The sequence below is a fragment of the Triturus cristatus genome, chromosome 1_2 (assembly GCF_964204655.1).
Source record: "Triturus cristatus chromosome 1_2, aTriCri1.1, whole genome shotgun sequence".
NCBI lineage: Eukaryota > Metazoa > Chordata > Amphibia > Caudata > Salamandridae > Triturus > Triturus cristatus.
The window spans coordinates 862,748,344-862,770,092 of NC_140580.1; the positions used below are offsets into that span (position 1 = coordinate 862,748,344).

Here is a 21,749-nt window from a genome sequence, read left to right on the forward strand (position 1 = left end):
ACCATACCTCTTCCACCGGTAGACCCTGGTTTCCTCTAAGTGACATCTAATATTAAACCACAATCCCCTGTTAGAATACAGCCCTTCCTGCCTAGAACACCAAACCTATTATTAGTAGACCACAACTACCCCCACTAGATCACCCATCTGTTGCTAGCCAACATCGTCTAATTAGAAGGACTTCCTAAATGCCACTTTATCCTGCTGATCTGTAACTACCTGCTAGACAACACTTACCGACTACACAACCAGCTCAATGTCTTAACCATAGCATCATTAATACTTGTCTGCTCCTCACTTACACCTGTAACACATTCCTCCCAACCAACTGAACGCTGCGGGGTTCACTTGAAGATAAGTGGGCTGCCCACCAAGCTGAAGGATGCCCTGGGATGTGGCTCACTGGCATAGGACTGACTGACATATCTAGAGATCACTGTCTGTCGAGTAGGGATCGCTGTGATGAAAGTGCATATACTGGGGTGATAGATACGCTTTCATTACTGTTGGTTGCCAATCAGACTGCCCTGTATATTTGGCCCGCTTAGCGTTCTCTTTTGTGCTTCAGCAACAAACCCTTAGTATGCGGGATTGTTGCTGAAAAGTAAAAAGTCCCTAATGTGCAGAGCATTTTCTCCCTGTGCCTCAGGGTCATTTTCATGTTTTCCTTCTTAAGTCCAACATGTCTCACTATGTGGTCCTAGGTAGCAAAAAACAGTCACAGGCAGTTGGGGTGTTGCCGTCATCCCTGTGACATGATAACTCAGTGAAGGACAGAGTAACACATCAACAATTGTCATCAGCGAATCAGGCTGGGAGTAAGCCAGTGAAAAACCTGTGATTTCTTGTGTTTTGGCGAAACCACAAGTATGGGCGACAAGAGCGCTGCCACCTTACGGAAGTGCTCCTGTTGCTCTAAACTTTATATGATCCCCTTCTCTTCTCTTCTCTTTCAATAACTTGATCATCAGCTATAAGAATACAACTCTCGAGTCCATCACCCTCCTATCCTTCTCACTAAATCTAGCAAACTCTCTTGTCTTTCCTCAGACCTGTGTCCCTGAGTTAACATCAATACTCCTATTATCCAACCCTTCGTGTGCACCCTCTGACCCCTTCCGTCTCAAATTATTAAACTAATGGTCCCATCTTTTTGTGTTGTTTCATTGCTCATATCTCTATTTAATCACTCCCTTAGTGATTTAAATCTGGGTGGGCTTTACTCGTACTCAATAAACCCACTACTAATAATAAAAGAAATAAAAAATCATACCTAATGCTGTCGGACACCTACTGCACTGCATTGCTCCTGCTGGCCTCTTCCGGGGTCCCAGCAGCCCCTGGGGCAGACTTCCAGCCAATCCCTGTGCTACAGAGCAGCGAGGGATTAGTCTGAGCGGGTGGAAAAGATGCCCTGCTCAGACCAGAGAGTCTCTGGGGGCTTCTCCAGCCCGGCTGCTGAATCATAAGTGCGCATGTGTGTGTTGAATAGGCTAAGACGGCCAGCCAAATACACATGAGGACTTGGGGAGTGCACAAGGACTCCTCCTACCCCTCCCATACCCCGCCCCTCCATGCACAAGCTGGCCAACGAAAAATAAAACGATGCTAGAGCATTGGTTTATTTTTTGTTTGCTGGCTCTGCGCAAGGCAGTGGGGCGACGCTCCTCCACCATTGCGGATGAGCCACAACTTATAACTACGGAATATGTACACAATCCACGCCCACATATTCTTCCATACAGTCAAACATTGGCATCCTCGCTTGTCCATAGACAAGATTTTTCTTTCAAAAAGTTTGTACTTTTTTGTTTTGAAAATATTTTTTACATCTAAGTTTATTACTTCAATAGTAAAGGACAAAAGGAATACTATACAAACAAGATGGTGTTGCTTTTTAAACATAACCCAAAAATGTGAATGGATCAATATTTACTCCCAGTGTATGTGTGTCATAATATTGTGTAGCTCCTTTTCATCTTGAACATGTGTTCCTTTGTCATTCATAACTCGAATCCATCACATATACCAATTCTAACGCAAGTTATAATGATACCAAACCTCCTGCCCTTTTAGCACTGCCCATTCTATTCTCCCCAGCTAACCATTCCTGTACTGTTATATGTTTCTTCATGGAGACCATATCTTTTTCCATGTTTTGGGACGTCCACATCCCTAATACATTGATTTTTCTAAGCCCATGCACCACTCCATTTCCCTTCTTCACACATCTGTGCATGGGGTCAGGGTATTGTCCGAGACGCTGGACTCAGGTGATATATCTTCACACCAGGATCTGGTCCAGGGCATATAAAGTGTCTCTATTGTCTGGTAGGTCAACAAGATTATGGGAATCAGTACATCCAGATTATTCTGTTACATATTCCTATTTGCCTTTGTATGAATCAGGGCTGCCACACCCAACTCTCTATCAGTAAATGTGCACGCTTTTTGTAAAAACTGTATTTTAAAAATTATTTTTCAATAGTCCCTTAGTAGTCCTATTTTATTCCTATTTTAGTTACTTTTGGATCAGTTTGTAAGAGCATGAAATGTATGAAATGGAGTACTACGTTGAGGTCTCTAAAAGTCCCCCACGGTTAGGTTATGTTCCTTTCAGGGGTTCTCTGAACTCATCATTCAGAAAGACAGTGAACACCTGCTCTTTCTGAAGTTTTTTGTTACTAGGATCTTGCTCGCGAGTTTTACATCGCCAAGAAGCCCTAGTGAACATGCATGCACACTAGATATGCACTAACCATGCCATATCACAATTTTTATATTTAACACAAAGAACTTGCAAATTAGAGGCAAAGTACTCATAATACATACAAAATACAAACATAAAATGCCTATTTTGTCTATGATAAAACAAATGTGTCTGAGTACAGAAAAGGGGTGCCTGCACAAAGTTTGTCATAGAAATGAACAAATCAGCTCTTATATCCCCATTAAGTCTGCACTGTAAGTAGTTGTATAAGGTCTCTGGCTTTATCACTGATGGCTTATTACCTCCTCCTCCGTCTTCCTTGATGCCGTCCTTATACTAGAGATACCTCTCCCCTCTGGCAGGACCAATTCCCTCACAGAAGCTAAAATGGTCCTTCAAGATGGCCCTCATTACCCAGGAGCCATCACAAAAGAGAGGAACTGGTAACGTCACATCCTGTTCTTTGCTTTCTGGAGAAAAGACCCTACGCTGGGTCGATTCTTTGGTAGGTAGGTGAAATTAGTTTTTTCCTTTTTCATTTTGGCCACTTAGTGGCAACATTATAGTTATATGTCGATGGCCTGTTACACAAAACAGGAAGTTTTGTCCAGTTTCCTTCCTCGTGTTTTTGGCATCCGCAGTTCATTGTGATGATTCCTGCTGCTGGAAAATGGCTATGAAGCCTTCTGAGGAGGAGGCTGAGCCTTCATCTCAACCCTCATTGCAGTCCATACAGGCAATGATTGAAGCTGCAGTAGAGGCAGCTTTAAGGGCATTGAGAGGAACCGCCCCCACCTAAAATCCCCAGGCAAAATGAGGGTGAGTCCGGAGTTGACCCTGATGAGGACTTTAGAAGGGGTCAATATGTTCAAGGGCCTGACCTCCTGCATCACCTGAGAGATAACCTGAGTCTACCTACAACAGATCCGTCAGAGGATGAGAACAATTTTTTTGACCAAATATCAGCAGGTGGATCCAGAGACTGTGCCCTTGCACAATGCTATACTATGGGTCTTGTCCCATGAATGGACGGGAGTGGACAAATCATGTTTTCCTAGGTTCCTTTCACGTTGTTATCCAGTGGATAAATGTGCAGAGGAGTGTCCATCAGTAGTAAAGGTGGACAATCTATTGGCGGGCATGTCCACACTGGGTAATATGGTGTCAGAGGACGCTTTCCCACCTGACGCAGTAGATAAGAAAATAGATGGGACAGTGAAGTGTTGTTATGTGGTGGCTAACTTCTCCATTCATGCCAACATTAATATCACATATACCGTTCAGTTCCTTCTCAAGGACTTTCAGGCTTGCCTGAGGGAATGGATTATTCAACTCTTTAATCTCTTATAGAGAAGCAGGTCAGTTTTCTTTCTGATTTGTCATTTGACAATCTATGGGCATCAGCAGCTACTTTGGGGGCCGCGATAGATGGATGTGTTACTGGAAGGCGGATGATACTAAAAAGGGTGTTCTGATGAAGCTGCCTTTTCAAGGTTACAAACATTTCAACCAGCGGTTAGAAGAGATGATTAAGAAGTCAGTGGGAAATAAGAAATTTCTGGCTCTAGTTCATCCCTATCCTAAAGGCAGAGATTTTTCTTACAAGAGGCTTTCCTTCCAGGCCCTGGGAAGGGTTCTACCCAGCCCTTTTAAGGTAGGGGTCGTGGCCGTGGCACCTCGAATCTCGACAAATCCCAGTTCCAACCCTCCTCCACTATCAGCAACCTTCAGCCTCTCAAGGCATGACTATCTGGGGTCCTTCCTAGTGGGGGTCGTTTTCTGGAATTCCAGATCCAATGGCGACAGGACATCTCGGATGCATAGGCAATCTGACTAGCCTCTGAGGGGTATCGTTTGGAGTTTTCAGAGACCCCAGGACAGCTTTTCAGGAACTCTTCCCTTCCGAGAGATCCAGTTCGCTGCCAGGCTCTATTAAACAGCATTCAACTACTTCTCGACAAGCGCAGCCTTGGCCCATGCAGGTAAGAGCGGTGGGGCTGGGTGGGGCCGGGTGGAGGGGATTTCAACAGACGACGAGGGAATATTAAATAAATAATTAATTTTCTCTTGTCGTTGTATCTTTGAAATCCCCCCCCCCCCCCCACCTGGCCCCACCGCTCTTACCTGCACGGGCCCAGCTGGACAAGCGGATGATTACTTCTGTCCCACAGTTGGAGCAGGGGCACATATTTTATTCCATTCTATTCCTGGTGCAGGAGGTGTCAGGAGACTATCGTCCAGTGTTGGATTTCCAAGCTTTGAACCGTTTCCTGCATCCCCAAACTTTCAAGATGGTCACACTTCAAAATATCTTTCCTCTGTTGTACAAGGGGCAGTTCCTGGCATCTTTGGACATATTGGACGTGTATTTGCACAGCCTGCTTTATCGTCTCCATCAGCAGTTTCTGAGGTTTTCCATGAACAACCAGCATTTTCAGTTACTGTCTCTTCCATGTGGCCTTGCTTCGGTGCCAAGAATTTTCACAAAACTTCTAGTTTCATTAGTGGGTATTTTACATTTTCGCAGGTTTCTGGTATTTCCCTACCTCGATGACTGGCTAATTGCCTCTTCTTATCTCCCTAAGACTTTCCAGGATGTTGAGGCGATTTGTGCCCGATTGCTGAAACATGGCTTTCTGCTCAACTATGTCAAGTCCCACCTACAGCCTTCCCCTTTGCTTCAGACTTAGTGGAAGTCTTTCTGGCTCCATCTCGGCGAGACAGACTAATGTTGCACCTTTCAGCCTTCCGGCACTCCCAATGACTCCAACAACACTGTGGCTGAGAAGCCAGGGGGAGATGGCTTCAACTATGGCCCCTTGAAGCCACTTACACCTTTACCCCATCGTTCATCACATTCTACAGCACTGGAGTCCAGTGTCTAATGACTTTGATGTACAAGTTCCTATCGCCCCCTAAATTTGTCAGGACATGAAGTGGTGGTTGAACCTAGTCAACCTCAAGAGGGGTCATCGGCTTAGTCAACTCTCTCACCATGTCCCTCCATTATCATTTCGACTAATGCCAGTGGTTTGGGGCTAGGGGTTATTCATGGGAGATCTCACCACTGTGGGGGTTTGGTGCAGGAGAGAGACTCTTCATTCCTCCAACTGGAAAGGGTTAGCTGCAGAATAAGCTGCCCTGTTTCATTTTCTTCCATTGATCAAAGGTCAGGGTGTGAGTCCAGACAGCCAACCGAGTGACAAGATCTTACTAATGCAAAAAGAACAGTTGATGGACAGAATGCAGAACAATGTCATACATTCACCCCAGTACAGAGATCTCGGCCTAAATCCATTGTTTTGTTGCTCACCATGCCATTCCAGTTTGATCTAGCCATATGCAAATCAGTCTTGACCCTGTGCCTCATGGGAACAGTCCAGCCCGAACTGCCAAGCCGGGTGCTCACTGGACTGGAAACAAGCATCCTAGGACCGGTTTCGGGGTATCACCACTTATCACCCAGGATAGCTTGACTCCAGTGGCATGGAGAGCACGGGACCCACATCTGGGCATACTCGCCCCACTCGGGGTGATAAATGCAAAAAGAACAGTTGATGGACAGAATGCAGAACAATGTCATACATTCACCCCAGTACAGAGATCTGGGCCTAAATCCATTGTTCTTTGCTCACCATGCCAGCCCAGTTTGAGCCCAGACATATGCAAATCAGTCTTGACCCTGTGCCTCATGGGAACAGTCCAGCCTAAACGGCCAAGCCAGGTCCTCACTGGACTGGAAACAAGCATCCTAGGACCGGTTTTGGGGTATGGGTAGGGTGATGCCTTGAAACCGGTCCCAGGATGCTTGTTTCCGGTCCAGGGAGGACGTGACTTGGCAGTTCGGGCTGGACTGTTCTCATAAGGAACAGGGTCAAGACTGATTTGCCTTTGGCTGGGTCCGAACTGGGGTGGTGTGGTGAGCAAAAGAATGATGGATTAAACCCAGATCCTTGTGACTGGGGGTGAATGTTTGCATTGTCCAGCATTCCGTCCATCAATTGTTTCTTTTGCATATGTCGCCCTAAGTGGGAAGGGTATGCCCAGACGTGGGTCCCATGCTCACTACACCACTGGATTCAAGCTAGCCTGGCTGATGAAGGGTGATGCCCTGAAACCGGACCCAGGAAGCTTGTTTCAGGTCCAGGTAGGACCTGGCTTGGCAGTTCGGGCTGGACTGTTCCCATAAGGAACAGGGTCAAGACTGATTTGTCTATGGCTGGGTCCAAACTGGGGTGGTGTGGTGAGCAAAAGAATGATGGATTAAACCCAGATCCTTGTGCCTGGGGGTGAATGTTTGCACTGTCCAGCATTAGGTCCATCAATTGTTTCTTTTGCACATGTCGCCCTAAGTGGGAAGGGTATGCCCAGGCGTGGGTCCCATGCTCACCACACCAATGGATTTAAGCTAGCCTGGCTGATGAAGGGTGATGCCCTGAAACCGGTCCCGGGATGCTTGTTTCCGGTCCAGGTAGGACCTGGCTTGGCAGTTCGGGCTGGACTGTTCCCATAAGGAACAGGGTCAAGACTGATTTGCCTATGGCTGGGTCTGAACTGGGGAGGTGTGGTGAGCAAAAGAATGATGGATTAAACCCAGATCCTTGTGACTTGGGGTGAACGTTTGCATTGTCCAGCATTCCATCCATTAATTGTTTCTTTTGCATAAGATCTTACTAATGTCATCAAGGGGGGAGGATTCCCTCCCTCTTTCTCCTATCCCGGGAGATTGGGCTATGGTTGGAGTAGAATCTTCTTTATCTGATTGCATTTTATCTTTTGAAGAACGAGAATGGGCCTGCCGACCAACTCAGTTGGCTGTTTTCTTCTTCGATCTCTCTTTGCCTTAATCCCCTTGTGTTTTGGGAATTATCACAAAGGATCAGGAACCCATGGCTGGACCTGTTCGCAACAGAGAGCAATGCCCTGCTTCCCCACAACTGCTCCTTGGTTTCCTCTCCAAGAGCTTGGGCAAGGGATGCTCTGTTGATACCCTGTCCGGGGGTTATCCTCTATTGCTTCCCTCCCAATCCCTTGATATTAACAGAAGGTGATGGCTGATCCCGCTCGAGTTCTTCTTGTAGTTCCAGGGTGGTCCTGGAGACCGTGGTTCCCTCTTCTCCTTCAGTTGTCTATGTAGTCCCCTTGAGTTTTTCCAATGCAACCTTCTTCCTTGAGTCAGCCGATCCTATCACTAGACTGTCTATGGTGACTCAATCTGGGGGTTTTGCTGCTGAACGGGTAACTCTATTGGCGCAGGGATGTTCGGAGGCAATTGGGAAATCTATACAACCGTAAGCCCTCAACTCAGAAGTCATTTGATCGGCACTGGAGTCAAGCTAGGGGGTTTGAACCAGCTGCTTGTGCTCCAATGAGGATTTTGTACTAGATGGTTTCACTTTGGGATTGTCAGTTTCTACCATAATTTCGAGTGGGCAGCTACTTGTGCTTTTCGGGGGGAATGATCTCTCTGAGTTTGATCTTGTGACATACTATCTCCTTCTGAGTTGCTTTCTTCGGAGGCAGTTTTCCATTCTTCAGTTCCCCCCATGGGGTTTACCTTTGGTGCTGCTGTCTTTGACTTGTCATCCCTTAGAGCCGCTTGATTCTGTTCCTTTCAAATTCCTTACAGAGAAAGTGGTGTGCCTCCTGGCTGTGTGTTCTGGCAGATGGGTGGGTGAGATTGAGGCTTTGCTTCAGTTTGCCCTGTTTATCCATTTGTTCCGGATATAGTTGTGCTTCGACCAGGCCCTGTTTTTTTTTTGCAAAGTATTCCTTTTCAGTTCCACTGTTCAGAAGATATTTTTGTTCCGGTTTTCTTTCCTAGCCCCTCTTCGGCTGAAGAGGTGGCTTTTCATCTTCTCATTCTCTTGATCTTTGCAGAGCTTTGACTGTTTATCTGGAACAGACCTCTTCCTTCCGGAAAGTGGACTCACTATTTGTCACTTTTGGCATTCCTAAAAAGGGATCTCGCCCCTTTACTTCTATTATATCTAGGTGGATTAAGTCTGCGACATTGAGGGCATGTCAGGTTTCAGGTTCCTTCGCTCCTTCTCGGGTGCAAGGTCGGTCTACTAGAGGGGTTTCAACCTCTTGGGCTGGATTTAGGAAAGCCTCCTTGAGGCATATGTGTGCTGCAGCTACTTGAAAGTCCCATCGCACCATGGTTTCCCACTATCACTTGCATTTGGGTGGTAATTTCTCCTCTACTTTTGGGGATCATGTTCTTTCAGCAGTTGCAAAAGCTTGTCCTACTGTTGCATTTCCCTAATGGCCATGAGCATGATGTAATAAACCTGGTTTGTTTTGCAACTCTATGGTGCTTTGATTTTTATGTTTTGGCTGTAAACAATCCATAGGTTGGTTGGATATTGTCTGAAGCATAAGGACTGCATCCAGGAGGATGGACGAGGAGGGAAAGCCCGGTTTCCTACCGGTAATCTTCATCACTCTGAGTCCTCATCTTCCCTGATGCAGTCCTGCGTCCCACCCCCTGCCCCCACCCGGGGGTAAAGGTTGATTGTTTCCAGTTTGTCTGTGTTTTCCATGTTTCTTTTGCGAGGTATGTTACAGGATGTGACGTTCTCAGTTCCTCCCTTCTGTGATGGCTCCTGTGTAATGGGGGCCATCTTGAAGGAACGTCTTAGCTTCAGCTAGGGAATTGGTTCTGCCAGTGGGGAGCGGTATCTCTAGCATAAGGACTGCATCAAGGAAGACCAGGTCTCAGAGTAATGAAGATTACCAGTAAGTAACCAGCGCATCATGCCGTACCCCCATGTCTTTCTCTGCCATTTTTAAATGTGTTTACATTTTATGCTGCCATCACTTCTGCAGTGAGGTGTGCATTCACTGCCTTTTGTGTAGCTGCCAAGTGCACTTGTGTCTTATGGGACACCTTCAGCCAATCTTCGCTTTTAAATAAATTTGCTTCCCATTGCGGGATCTGTGGTTTCTTTTTCCCAATAATAATCGAGGGCTAGCAGCCTTTGCCTAAAACCTTGGTAAAACAAGGACAAAAACTAGACCGGGCTGAAGGTGTCAGGGAGCGATTGCTCCTGATTTTACTCTCAACTCTGCCCTTTGATTTCATGTCGTGACCTTTTGTTTCAGAAACAGGCTTCCTTTGAAAAATGCAGCCTCCTCTAACCTTTTCAAACCGGAAATGCTTCTCACACATCCCCTCCCTCTTCCTTTCTCCAACATATTCATGTTCAAATTCTTGTGTCTTGACTCATTCCACTTCTGGTTTAAACCAATGCACAATTATGTCGCCACCATTTAAACAAACCCAATGTGAGCTGAGGTGTATTTAACACCATTAGAACTGCCGGGTGGCCGAGCCTCCCTAACAAATAATAAGAATCCACCCTTTTGGAACGACGACTGTCGAAAACAATTCCGGACATTGAACCAGTAGGAGCGGCAGCCAGTGCTAAACAAAGCATTTGCAATGCAATAGGTCTCGCATTTGCGAAATTTTAAGCTATTGTTGTTGTAAATGACAATGCCTTTTATTTATCTGTTTTGATAATTAACACATAAAAAAAGACATTGCCATTTACTATGGCAATAGCACAAACTTTTGTAAATGCGAGACCTATTTCATTTCGAAGAATTGGCTGCCATTGTCCTGGGCTGCTTGGAAAGTGAAAGCGTGCATGGCGCGCTGAATATTTCAGGAACGTACTGCAAAACAATGTTCACAAGGAACTCATTTGGAATTCATATTCTATCACAAACAACATCAATAGTTGTCTTTGAGTTAATCTTTCACCAAGTTAACATAAAGTTAACAAATCATACAGTAAGCCTACACACAGCAATTATTTTACAAAGCCTCAGCCGAGGTCTTTTATTGGACTAGAAAATTGTCAAAACACATATAAAAACATATCATATGTACAATATTCCTCTCTTTTTCTATTATATTTACAGTGCAAAGTGACCCCAGTGAAACCATAACCATACAGACACCAATAAACAAAAAACTTTGTAAAAATACCAAAAGAAGGTTATTGGAGAAATTTAAACAAGGACAGTTTTGTAAATGTTATAATAATACAGTCAGAGCTGTCTCTTGTTGTGTTTGTCGACGACGTTTCGACCCACTTCTAGATACCGGGTCTCATCAGGACTATTAATATGGGGACTAGTTTATGGCATACACATGTCCATGTTGGATCCGGTATGCAAATTAAATAATAGTATCCGCACTTGACCAATAGAGCATCTAATTATAGCTTCCACCGATATGGATGAATTGGTCGGAATTGGACAGAATTCTTAGTATTCTATGTTATTGGTATCCCTATTTTCGTGACGCCCCATCATTTTGAGGTAATGCGACCTGTTCTTATTGCGCTTTAGATTACTGCTGAATTGTAATGTCGAAGAAAAAGGGGGTTCCGTGATAATAATGGCTGATAAATTCCACCTTCAACACGCTGTTAGTTCGTGTCTTGCCTGCACCCGACTGAATCACGCTGGCTCCTAGACCTGCCAGCGTGATTCAGTCGGGTGCAGGCAAGACACGAACTAACAGCGTGTTGAAGGTGGAATTTATCAGCCATTATTATCACGGAACCCCCTTTTTCTTCGACATTACAATTCAGCAGTAATCTAAAGCGCAATAAGAACAGGTCGCATTACCTCAAAATGATGGGGCGTCACGAAAATAGGGATACCAATAACATAGAATACTAAGAATTCTGTCCAATTCCGACCAATTCATCCATATCGGTGGAAGCTATAATTAGATGCTCTATTGGTCAAGTGCGGATACTATTATTTAATTTGCATACCGGATCCAACATGGACATGTGTATGCCATAAACTAGTCCCCATATTAATAGTCCTGATGAGACCCGGTATCTAGAAGTGGGTCGAAACGTCGTCGACAAACACAACAAGAGACAGCTCTGACTGTATTATTATAACATTTACAAAACTGTCCTTGTTTAAATTTCTCCAATAACCTTCTTTTGGTATTTTTACAAAGTTTTTTGTTTATTGGTGTCTGTATGGTTATGGTTTCACTGGGGTCACTTTGCACTGTAAATATAATAGAAAAAGAGAGGAATATTGTACATATGATATGTTTTTATATGTGTTTTGACAATTTTCTAGTCCAATAAAAGACCTCGGCTGAGGCTTTGTAAAATAATTGCTGTGTGTAGGCTTACTGTATGATTTGTTAACTTTATGTTAACTTGGTGAAAGATTAACTCAAAGACAACTATTGATGTTGTTTGTGATAGAAAATGAATTCCAAATGAGTTCCTTGTGAACATTGTTTTGCAGTACGTTGTACTTACCCGGTTCGCAGGGACATAAGGGTTGCTCTTGTGATTTTGAATATTTCAGGAAAGCATGTAGTGTCTGCAGCAGGGCCGGACTGGGAACCAAAACCGGCCCTGGCAAAGGGTTGGGGTTGCCGCCGAGCTCTTTGCCGGGGCCGGGTTTCGGCCGATTCGGACGATTTTGTTACCGGGCCGATTTTGCAGCTGTGCTGCAAAAACGGCCCCCGGGGGCCCAAAACTGGCCCCCACCCTGGCGTCGCACCGGGGGATTGCCCGGTGCCCGCTACGGCCAGTCCGGCCCTGGCCTGCAGTAAGAGAAACTCATGAAAGAAAATAGTGCTTACAGACTAAATAAAACATTCAGTGTAACAACAGCAGTAAATGGGCCAGTCCTCATCTGAGGTTACAAATGAAGACAAGGTGGTACTAAGGAGGGACTAACAAGGCTATTAACAAATCAGACGCCAGCACTTACAAGGGACAATGACACAAGCCAATGAAAAATATGAGCGGAGAGTGGGCGGAGCTTCCAGTCCATACTCAAATACAGCATGCCTCACAGAGCAGCGCATGCGCTGCCCAGTCTCGACCTAAAAAACATGCCAGAGGCAGCTCAGTGGTACACCGTGAGCCCCTGCTGTGCAAGCACTTCTTTGCAGAGCACCATCAGCTTTGGCACTTGCTGTTATTGTCCCGCCTACTCCAGCTCACTCCCCCCTCACCCAATAAACTGAACCCATTCAGTTCAAAGAGAGCAGGAAGCGAGGCCCAGCTGGTGGTTTGATCAGAACCATGTAAACAACTGTAAAACCCACTAGTATGTTTTCACTAAAATTAAACTGTAGTCTTGTTCATCAGGCCTGTGTGTGATCTTAACATTTGTAGATAGCCATGAAACTGTCTGTCTGACCTCCTCAGGAGAACACCTTGGATTACTTAATTTCAGTGTCTAGCCTGCAATGCCCTTCGGGCGTGTCTAATATAGGCCCAGAAGGCCCTGCTCTGTGTGAAAGGTTCAGGATAATCCCTCCCTAAACATCCTGAAAATCTGGTAAGAATCTCGCCCTCCTGGACCTATTTGGATACTTCCATGCTATAGGCATCTTTATACACAAAGCTGCATATATTACTAAAAATAGTTCTAAATATTGTGTCCTAGTTTTTCTATCTTCTTACATGTTTAAATACATTATCCCTGTGTTCTCAGATAACCTCAGTATACAGTTCTATGTGAAGGGTGTCCAAAATGTGCACAAGATGGCCACGTCAAACATGCACACTGTCTATCATGCTGTATTTCGAAGAGGGGTGTGAAGGATGTGACGGTTGCTGTCATACAGGAATGCCACAGAGCAGCACCACTGTGTCACTTCATATTGGAGGACTTGGGTCCAATTGTGATGTAAATCTGGAACAAGCATTAATAATGGCATTTCTTTTTGTGCTTGGATCTAGATGTTTCTTTGTCTTACAACAAGCAAAGGTGACTGGGGGATTGTTTAATGCATTGGTGCATAATTTTAAAATGTGACATATGTACATAGTGCTTAACTGCCACTTATTCGTAATCACAATAAACCCTCCTTCACAAGTAGCCTTTTTTTCTATAACTGTGACAATAAATCAAAGCACAGCTTAGAGAATTTTCTCTGTTCCATCCAGTGAAATGTGACAATTTTCTCCTGTTTCTCCTACCCTGCCTTGTTGCTCCTCTCACTCTTTCGACGTGTCCACCTCTATCGCTAGACAATTTTGACTCTGTTGAATAAGCGAAATGGTGAGTGGTGTGAGATAAGAGAACAAGCATTTGCAATGCAATAGGTCTCGCATTTGCGAGAGTTTAAGCTATTGGCATTGTAAATGACAATGCCTTTTATTTATCTGTTTTGATAATTAACATAAAAATAAAAGGCGTTGTCACTTACAATGCCAATAGCTCAAACTCTTGTATATTCAAGACCGATTTCAGTTCAAAGTAGCGGCTGCCATCATCCTGGGCTGCTTGGAAAGTGAAAGCGCAATGCTGCAGGAAAGCATGTTGTGCCTGCAGTAGTAGAAACCCATTAAAGAAAATAGTGCTTAAGACACACCTTGTAACAACAGAAGTAAAAGGGCCGGTCCTCATGGGAGGTTACAAATGAAGACAAGGCGGTACTAAGGAGGGACTAACAAGGCTATTAATGAACCATAAGCCAGCATTTCCTAAGGACAATGACACAAGCCAATGAAAAATATGGGCAGAGAGTGGGCGGAGCTTCAAGTCCATGCACCAATACAGCATGCCTCGCAGCGCATGCCCTGCCTAGGTTCAACCTAATAACAGAAAGATAAGGAGAAAAGTAAAACAAGAGAGGTAAAGTAGAGGGAGTTGGACTAATGAAGATGAGATAGATAGATACTTGAGGTGGAGAGAGATGTAATGGAAAAAGAGAAAGTGGAAGTAACCAGAAAGAAAGGTACCAGGTTGGTGGTAACAGGAAGCAGAACATAGAGAAAGAAATGTACAGAGTTAGGAAAGGCTTTAGAAAAAGGTAGGGAGAAAGAAATGTAGAGAACGCGAGAAGGGTGGAATATTGCTAATGGTGAGGTAGGGGCAAGGTTAAAAGAGAGGTAAGTTAAAAAGAAGTAGATGCAGAGAGAGAGAGAGGTATGGGGAAAGGTGAGTTAGTGAGAGGAGTATAAAGAGAGAAGTAAAGTGCAATTTTGTAAAAACATAGGGCGGCTGGTGAATGTTCTAACTGAACTGGGTATACCAACCACACCTGAAACATGTTTAGTGGGGATGAATCCATGCTCCAAGGGGAAACGGGTAGCAAGTAGATTCATTGATGGGACATTGGTCCTAGCAAAAACACAGGTTTCAATGACATGGTAGTCGCAGATGAGACTCAGGATGTCTGAATGGAACAGTGATGCAGAAAAATGGGCGGAATACGAAGGTTTGGTACTGGACCCCGATGCTAAGTGGTGCAAGGGGACTACTCAAATGGCTAAAGCATGGGAACCGATCCTAAACGCCTTCAGAGACCCAAAGAAATCTCACGTCAACCGACCCTCACCAGTACATTAGATTGCACATCACCCGCAGTGTAGATGACTCTCACTGGCTACTTTAACTTTTGTGGGACTGATTACGTATGTAGCCCATAGAATGTCACAGATGAAGATGCTGTAGGGCTACCACGGCCACAGTGTACACAACTGAACTGAGCAAAGCCTCGTGAAATGCCTACCCTTGGTTAGGACTGGGTTTGTCTTCTGTTTTCCGATAATCTCCTGTACACTGACTACAAACGGAAACAGACCATGTATAGATTAAAAGTTATATCGAATACTCCAGCTGAATGGGTGGAGATCAGGGCCGGCTCTAGGGCAATGCGACCGGTGCTACCGCACCGGGTGCTGACTTCGCACGGGAGCGCCTGTTTGGTGTTTGCTAGTTTATATTGTGCTTAAAAGCACCTGCCGCCGCGTTCCTGGCCTCTAGCAATGTTCAGGCAGCAATTAAAATGTCAAGAAAACTCTGGTGATTAATGTTCTTCCAGGTGAGATCGGAGTTTTGTCTAATAGACATTTTGGCTCGTGGAAATTTTGATTCATGGTAAGGTAGCGCAGAGGGTTGATATGCTTGCTGCAAAGAATATGTCCCATGCATATAACAAAGTGAATATAATGTAAACAGGTCAGTGGGTTACTGCTTTTGTCAGAGACTTCCTTTTATTAGTTGCAGTTTACAGTGAGCTATTAACTGTCATCAAAGAACTGCGTGCAGACTTCAAGGTATAGATTAGAGGTGTGGATTTTTTTCCTGTGCTTTTATTATTCTAATGTTGCCAAAAGGGTTCACTTGGGTACAAATCAGTTCTTGTTATTAAAGAGAGCCCCAATCCAGTGTGTTACATTTTAAATTCAGAGTTTGTGCTTCTCCAGACCAAGTCTTCAACTATACTGCCTACCAATATGGATGACATGTGAATTCACCCCTTGTTGTCCTTTGTCTTATATAACATTTCCTATACACTGTTTTACACACCTATGATTGATAGTCTCTGTGTAGTGTGTGTATTATATACAGTGCTCTGACACCCTTCACTTTTATGAGTGACGCTATAAAATGTATTAAATGCATCTGAGAGAGGGTGGTTATGGTGACTGTTAAAGGGTGGTAGTGAGGGAAGCTGTGGTGGAGGTGGTTATTGGGGGAGAGGGTTGCCAAAAGAAATTGTCGCTCTAGGCGCCATCAGTGCTACAGCCGGTCCTGGTGGAGATGACTGTGAAGCGATTACATTGGGTATATGAGCACTTGAAGCAGCCGCCTGGTTGCTATGGTGAGTTCATGTAAAAGCTGCACCCGATTGTAACACCTTTAACTGGGCTCAAAGAAATGTTGTGAATGGCGCAACAGAGGACACAAACATTGGCAAAAGCACCTGTTGAGAAACCCTTTAAGAAATCTTTGATCCGTTCCATTACCTGACCATGAGCACAGAGACCAGAGAGGCACCCTGACAGAATCTGATGATCGAGGGTCAGAAGCATCCAAATAGTTGAGAATGACCAGAGCCACAGTCCTCAACCACTGTTACTGCTACAACCTGGAGACTCATACATGTTCCACAACCTTCTTGAAATGGGTGAACTAAGCCATTCATTAATTATTACAAAAAAACATCTTCCCAGGCACGTAAGATGGAAAGGAGAGTTTTGAAATTGGCAGCAATTGGCCAGTTCCTCTGAAACCAGTGCATGTTTTTTACAACAAAGGTACCAACTTGTCAGTTTTAATAATAGAAAATTTACAGAGAATGTAATCAATATTCTGACATAAATGCACTTGGAGGACATTTCAAGGCACAGCTATATGGAAAACCCACATTTACCGACACATTTGGGGCCTAGTTTAGAGTGTACCTGCACCAGTGCCCAGCGGCCCGCGGGGCCCACTGAAGCCTGAGTATTGCTGCTTTGTATCATTCAAACATGTCAGTGGGGCCACTGGCGCTACATATGACTCAAAACTGTGTCTTGAGAAAATCACAGCTCTCTCCACCAAGCGCATTAACCTTCAGAGCTATCTTACCATTGTTATTGCTATCCCCTGAAATGTGTTGCCCGCTCAAAGATCTCTGCAGCTGGTCTGCTAACACCATACGTTATTTTAAAATGCAGCCACTTTGTGACTAATTAAGTGAGCCAAACCATAAAATTGTGCTTGCACAGTGTTCTTGTTGCCAATTTCTTTGAGGCAGGGTTGTATTTTTTTTTTTTTAAATAAATGTATAAGTTGACTGTCAGACTCGCTTTCATGACCCTGCTCCTTGTGGCTCCACCTCTTCTCCGCTGACACACCTTTGACGGCTATTGTGTGTGTTCCCAGACTATTGTTCTCCATTCCCAGCACTTTCGTTGCCAGGGGCGCGACTGGCCCTGGCTGCAGCCCTTGAACTGGACAGGTGGGACTGCCATGCTGATATGAAAGTGGGCAGCCTAGTCGGCTTCTTTTGTTGGCAGGTGTCCCTTTACCACCTCCTGCAAACCAGTCCTTAAAACGTTTTAAAGCACCGTAACTGCTAGAATCGTCCACATTGGTGAATCGTATCTATTCTAGATGAAGCTTGCAGTTCTAGTAGCACCGCGCTTCTCGGCGCGCGCGCTTCTAGCGGCTCATGACATATGTCACGCATATCGCATGAAAGTTATCCCACTCTCCCAGCTGGACCATTCCGAAATGTGGTGTTGATTTAAAGACTTCTCTGTTCCCATTCTCCGGCGAGCCCTGCCAATTACAGAAATCTAGCTTGGCCAGAGCCCAACTCCCAAACAGTGCCCCGGAGGCACGGGCCAGGAATGCGCTCGGTTCCCTCCAGTGTGCGCTCGGAGGAATGTGATGTCACGCACCACATCTGAGGAGCGGTGGCGGGGGTGAGGAGCGGAGGTTGCGTGTCCCATGTGGGGAAGGCAGGCGAAGGAGGCTGAGTTGGAAAGCCGATCAGGACTTCCCTGGGCTCGGGGTTTACCTGCAGGGGGTGGGACGAAAGCTGAGATCTTTAAAGAGTGGGTGGACCTCCCGAAAACCCAGCTCTAAAACTACACACAGCATGCGGCCGGCCGGCAGTAGCTGCTAGCCGGAGCAGCTGTTCTGCTGGGTCCTGCGTGCACAGCTGTGCTGCTTATTTACTTTCACCTTCCTCTCTGCATCACAAGGAGAAAAGGGCCCCAAACAGCTCTTTTATTAGATTGCTTTCTGCTTTTTGTGTGCCCGTTCTTGGCTCCTCCTTTCAACCATGGGCAACAAGGCGGCTTTTGTGACAGTACTGTTGCACTTTATCGTCTCGGGGCGCCTTGCAAGCGGCACTGGCACGCGCTATCACCACCCCTGGAAGAACTGCTTTTACCCATGTTATGTGGGTCACACTGGATACGGCGTGGGCCACGCTGAAAGGAGGCCAGGTATGTGACAGGCTGCCACCGCGCGCGCTTTCACCCTCACGTGCATATATTTGTGGTGCTCTTCGAAACATGACATTTAACGAACCTGTTAATTCATGTACAGAGTTTAGATGCTGCCGATTTGTCGTTTGATAGTGCTACAGGCAACAGGTGGGGACTATTAAGCCACTAAATAATGTTCATGTCATCGGCCTCAAAGCGATGAACATCTGAGACGGCCCTGTGACGATTGGAATCTGCAGCCCAGTGATCACAGCATGCCTAGGCAGAGGAGCGCGTAACTCACGCGTGTGTCTAGTTCATTGTTTGGACGTCTCAGAGCGCTAATTGAATCTGAGGAGGGCAGGAGCGCCCTTGGGGGGGGGGGGGGGTGGCGGCACAGGAGGGATGGTGGAACTAGGCGGCCATGCACTAACGATACTCCTACGTGTTGTTTTAATGCAGGGACATTATTCTGTGCTTGCTTCTGTTGAGAGAGGAGTAGCTTCTACCTTTTTTCTATGATATTCCACTGCACACAGTTGCAGCTATTTACTGATTCGGGAGAAGTTAATAACACGCACTAGATGAGTGGGTGCAGCGCCTGCTGCAGAGATCCGTGACCTTGTCCACCACATGTTCATGCAGCCGCTGGGCAAAGTCTGGCTTTCTTTTCTAGATCGGTAAAAATGTGCATTGGATCAATTCAGGGTGGGGGGAGATGCAAAAGAATAAACAGCCAACTGACAGGTGACCCCTACTTCCCCTTTCTGATCCTTACCCAACATCCTATCCCTACTCTAAACTCTACTAAACACACAAACATTCAAGAGCACAAACCTGGGATGTAGTCTTAGGGCTAGAGCGGTCGAGTCTCCGCAACGACCTCAGCATTCTGATGTGTCCACCTGTAACGAAACGGGTGCTCATCATGTAAAGCGCTCTGATATCTTCGGGTCTAGGTCGCGCTTTTAAAACAATTTTAAAAAATGCACAAAGGAATGAAAAAAAATAGTAATCTACTATTAACCTTTAATGCTGAGCTCCAGATTATCATGCTACTCGCTGCAAAGCACTTCAATGCCTCGTCAAGGGTAGTAAGCGCTATATGAATACAATTTCAACTACAATTTACAAAATGGGGTGACTTACAACTTGAAAGCACACCATCAGCTTCTATAGCAAGCGTTATATAAACATTTTCGTTTTTTTTTCTCGGAGTAATTTTACTAATAATGCGGACTGTTCATGGCACTTAGTGCTCGTTTGCAGGTTGAAAGTGCTGTTCATAGCCGGTGTTATTTTCTCGTGGCAACAAGTGGCACTGTTTTCCTGAACATCAATTGATGAAAGGCTGAGTTTGCACGTGACTTGCTTTTGTACACAGGTGAGCAGCGTCTGAGCTACTTTAACCCTTGCAATGCTGGAATTTACCCGTAATGCGCACTGCATTTTGCAACGTACTCTTTATTGGGTGGGGGTTGGGGGCCTGCCTTTTTTTTAAAGGCGGTTTAAACAGACAGGCAAAGTACCAATAGCTTTAAAATGCGACTCTTTCAGCCTTTAATACAGTGTCAGACCGACGTGGCTATATATTATACAAAGTAAATCATTTGTATGTGCGCTTTTTACAGGTTTTTTATGTGATTTGGAACAATTAGAATAACAAATTTTAACAAGCATGTCAGTTGCCTGTTTACACCTATAATTGAAACATATTGCAGTTGTGCTGATAAAAATAGTAACTACACGTGTTGGCTTATGCTGGTGTAAGCAGACCAAAAACAGGGCAGAAACGGCTGGCGCTGGGGGTATATTCTCCAAACTGGCACGCACGAATGCAATTAATGATATTTTTCACAACTGTGAGTATTGCAGAAAGAGAACAGGAGTTTACAATAAGTGAAGGGCTAGGGATGGGCGAAGCAAACATTTTTCAAGGGACAACGCCGTACATGCCCGCAAAAAGCACGCATATTACGCGTAATATATTACGCCAGTCGTCTGGTTTGCATTTGTATGCATCGGCATATATCACGTACTATAGTAACGCCGAGCAACGGCGGGAGACCAGTGCAGGCAGGAAATATCTCTTGTCTATGGCACGGAACAGTTTCACGGTTCATGGCAGACAATTTCTGCTCAAAGTGGTCCCTGTGGGCGAAGATGATGCGTAAACGCGTAACTGGGGGGGGGGGGGGGGTAGGGGAAAAAAAGACATAAAATATGTGAAGTCCAAGAAACTGGAATTACATACAATGTTTTGTCCTAGGGTGGATCTGACCCGGTCAGTGCTAGGACAGGGGTCGCGTTCTTGTGACTCTTGAGGGGCTCGCACGGTTATCCCCTTGTGGAGATCAGGGTGAGTTCACTGCGCGGGCTGCAGTAGCTACTTCAAGTTTGGCATTTATGAGTCACAGATCAATGAGTACCACTGTTTATTAAAGTCTGTATGAGCTGTGTCAAGCCTTGGATAAACATATTTACACTATGTTGTTCAGTGGGAGACACACTACACACAGTGGCATAACGCATAATGATGGGGTCCCACTGCGGAAGGTGACGTGGGCCCTCGAGTGTCCCATATTCCACAGATATTCCTTGGCTTTGGGCTGAATGAGGATCCCATGGAGATTTTGGGGACCTGAAGGACTGGGCCCGCCCTGCACCGCAGGGGCTTGCGTTACGCCCCTGATCACACAGCAGATGTGATCTTTATTTGACCTGTCCACACCTCTGATGCACTGTGAACCTAGAGGAACTGCTGAGATGGGTCAATGTAATGGTTTAAACGGACCGGTACTGTCCAGTACGGAGTACCGGCACTTTTTTATTTTGAGAGGGAGAGTACCGGCACTTGTCAAGAGAACTGCTATATGTTTAATTGGAGAGTACCGGCACTTTTTTATTTTGAGAGGGAGAGTGCCTGCATTTCTCAAAAGTGACATAATACTTTTAATTGGCGAGTACCGGCACTTCTCAGGAACAAGCAGGTGCTCTGGTACAGAATACCTGCACTTATATTTTTCCATTTCAAGCACTGATCAGTTGTACATAGTGGACCTGTCAGTTGGAAGAAGGTATAGTAGCTTCAACAGACAGTAGGGCATTGTTCATCACAGGTGTTCTGCTAAAGGAAACCCCGGTCTGCAGCGATTTAAGCAGCATAACACATGGATTCCTTCACACCTGGTGTGAGTTGACCCCGCAGGCACTTAGGGGAGTCGATGAAATCCCGTAATGCCTTTGTATTGGTGTAGACATACGTTTAATGATTTCTGTTCCACGTTTGTTGATTTAACGTGAAGGGATTT

General features: G+C 45.3%; 1 protein-coding gene across 2 annotated transcripts in view; it reads left to right on the forward strand.

Annotated features, from left to right (window-relative positions):
- Positions 1–21,749, forward strand: part of MEGF6 (multiple EGF like domains 6) — a 1,140,767-nt gene that overhangs the window by 710,157 nt on the left and 408,861 nt on the right. The window contains exon 1 of one of the 2 annotated variants that reach the window (XM_085609129.1): positions 18,161–18,456. The exons of the other annotated variant lie outside the window; for it this stretch is intronic. Coding sequence (XP_085465255.1) covers positions 18,291–18,456 — 166 coding nt within the window. The 5' untranslated portion in view covers positions 18,161–18,290. Of the gene's footprint in view, positions 1–18,160; positions 18,457–21,749 lie in introns of those variants that run through there. 2 annotated transcript variants of the gene reach the window in all.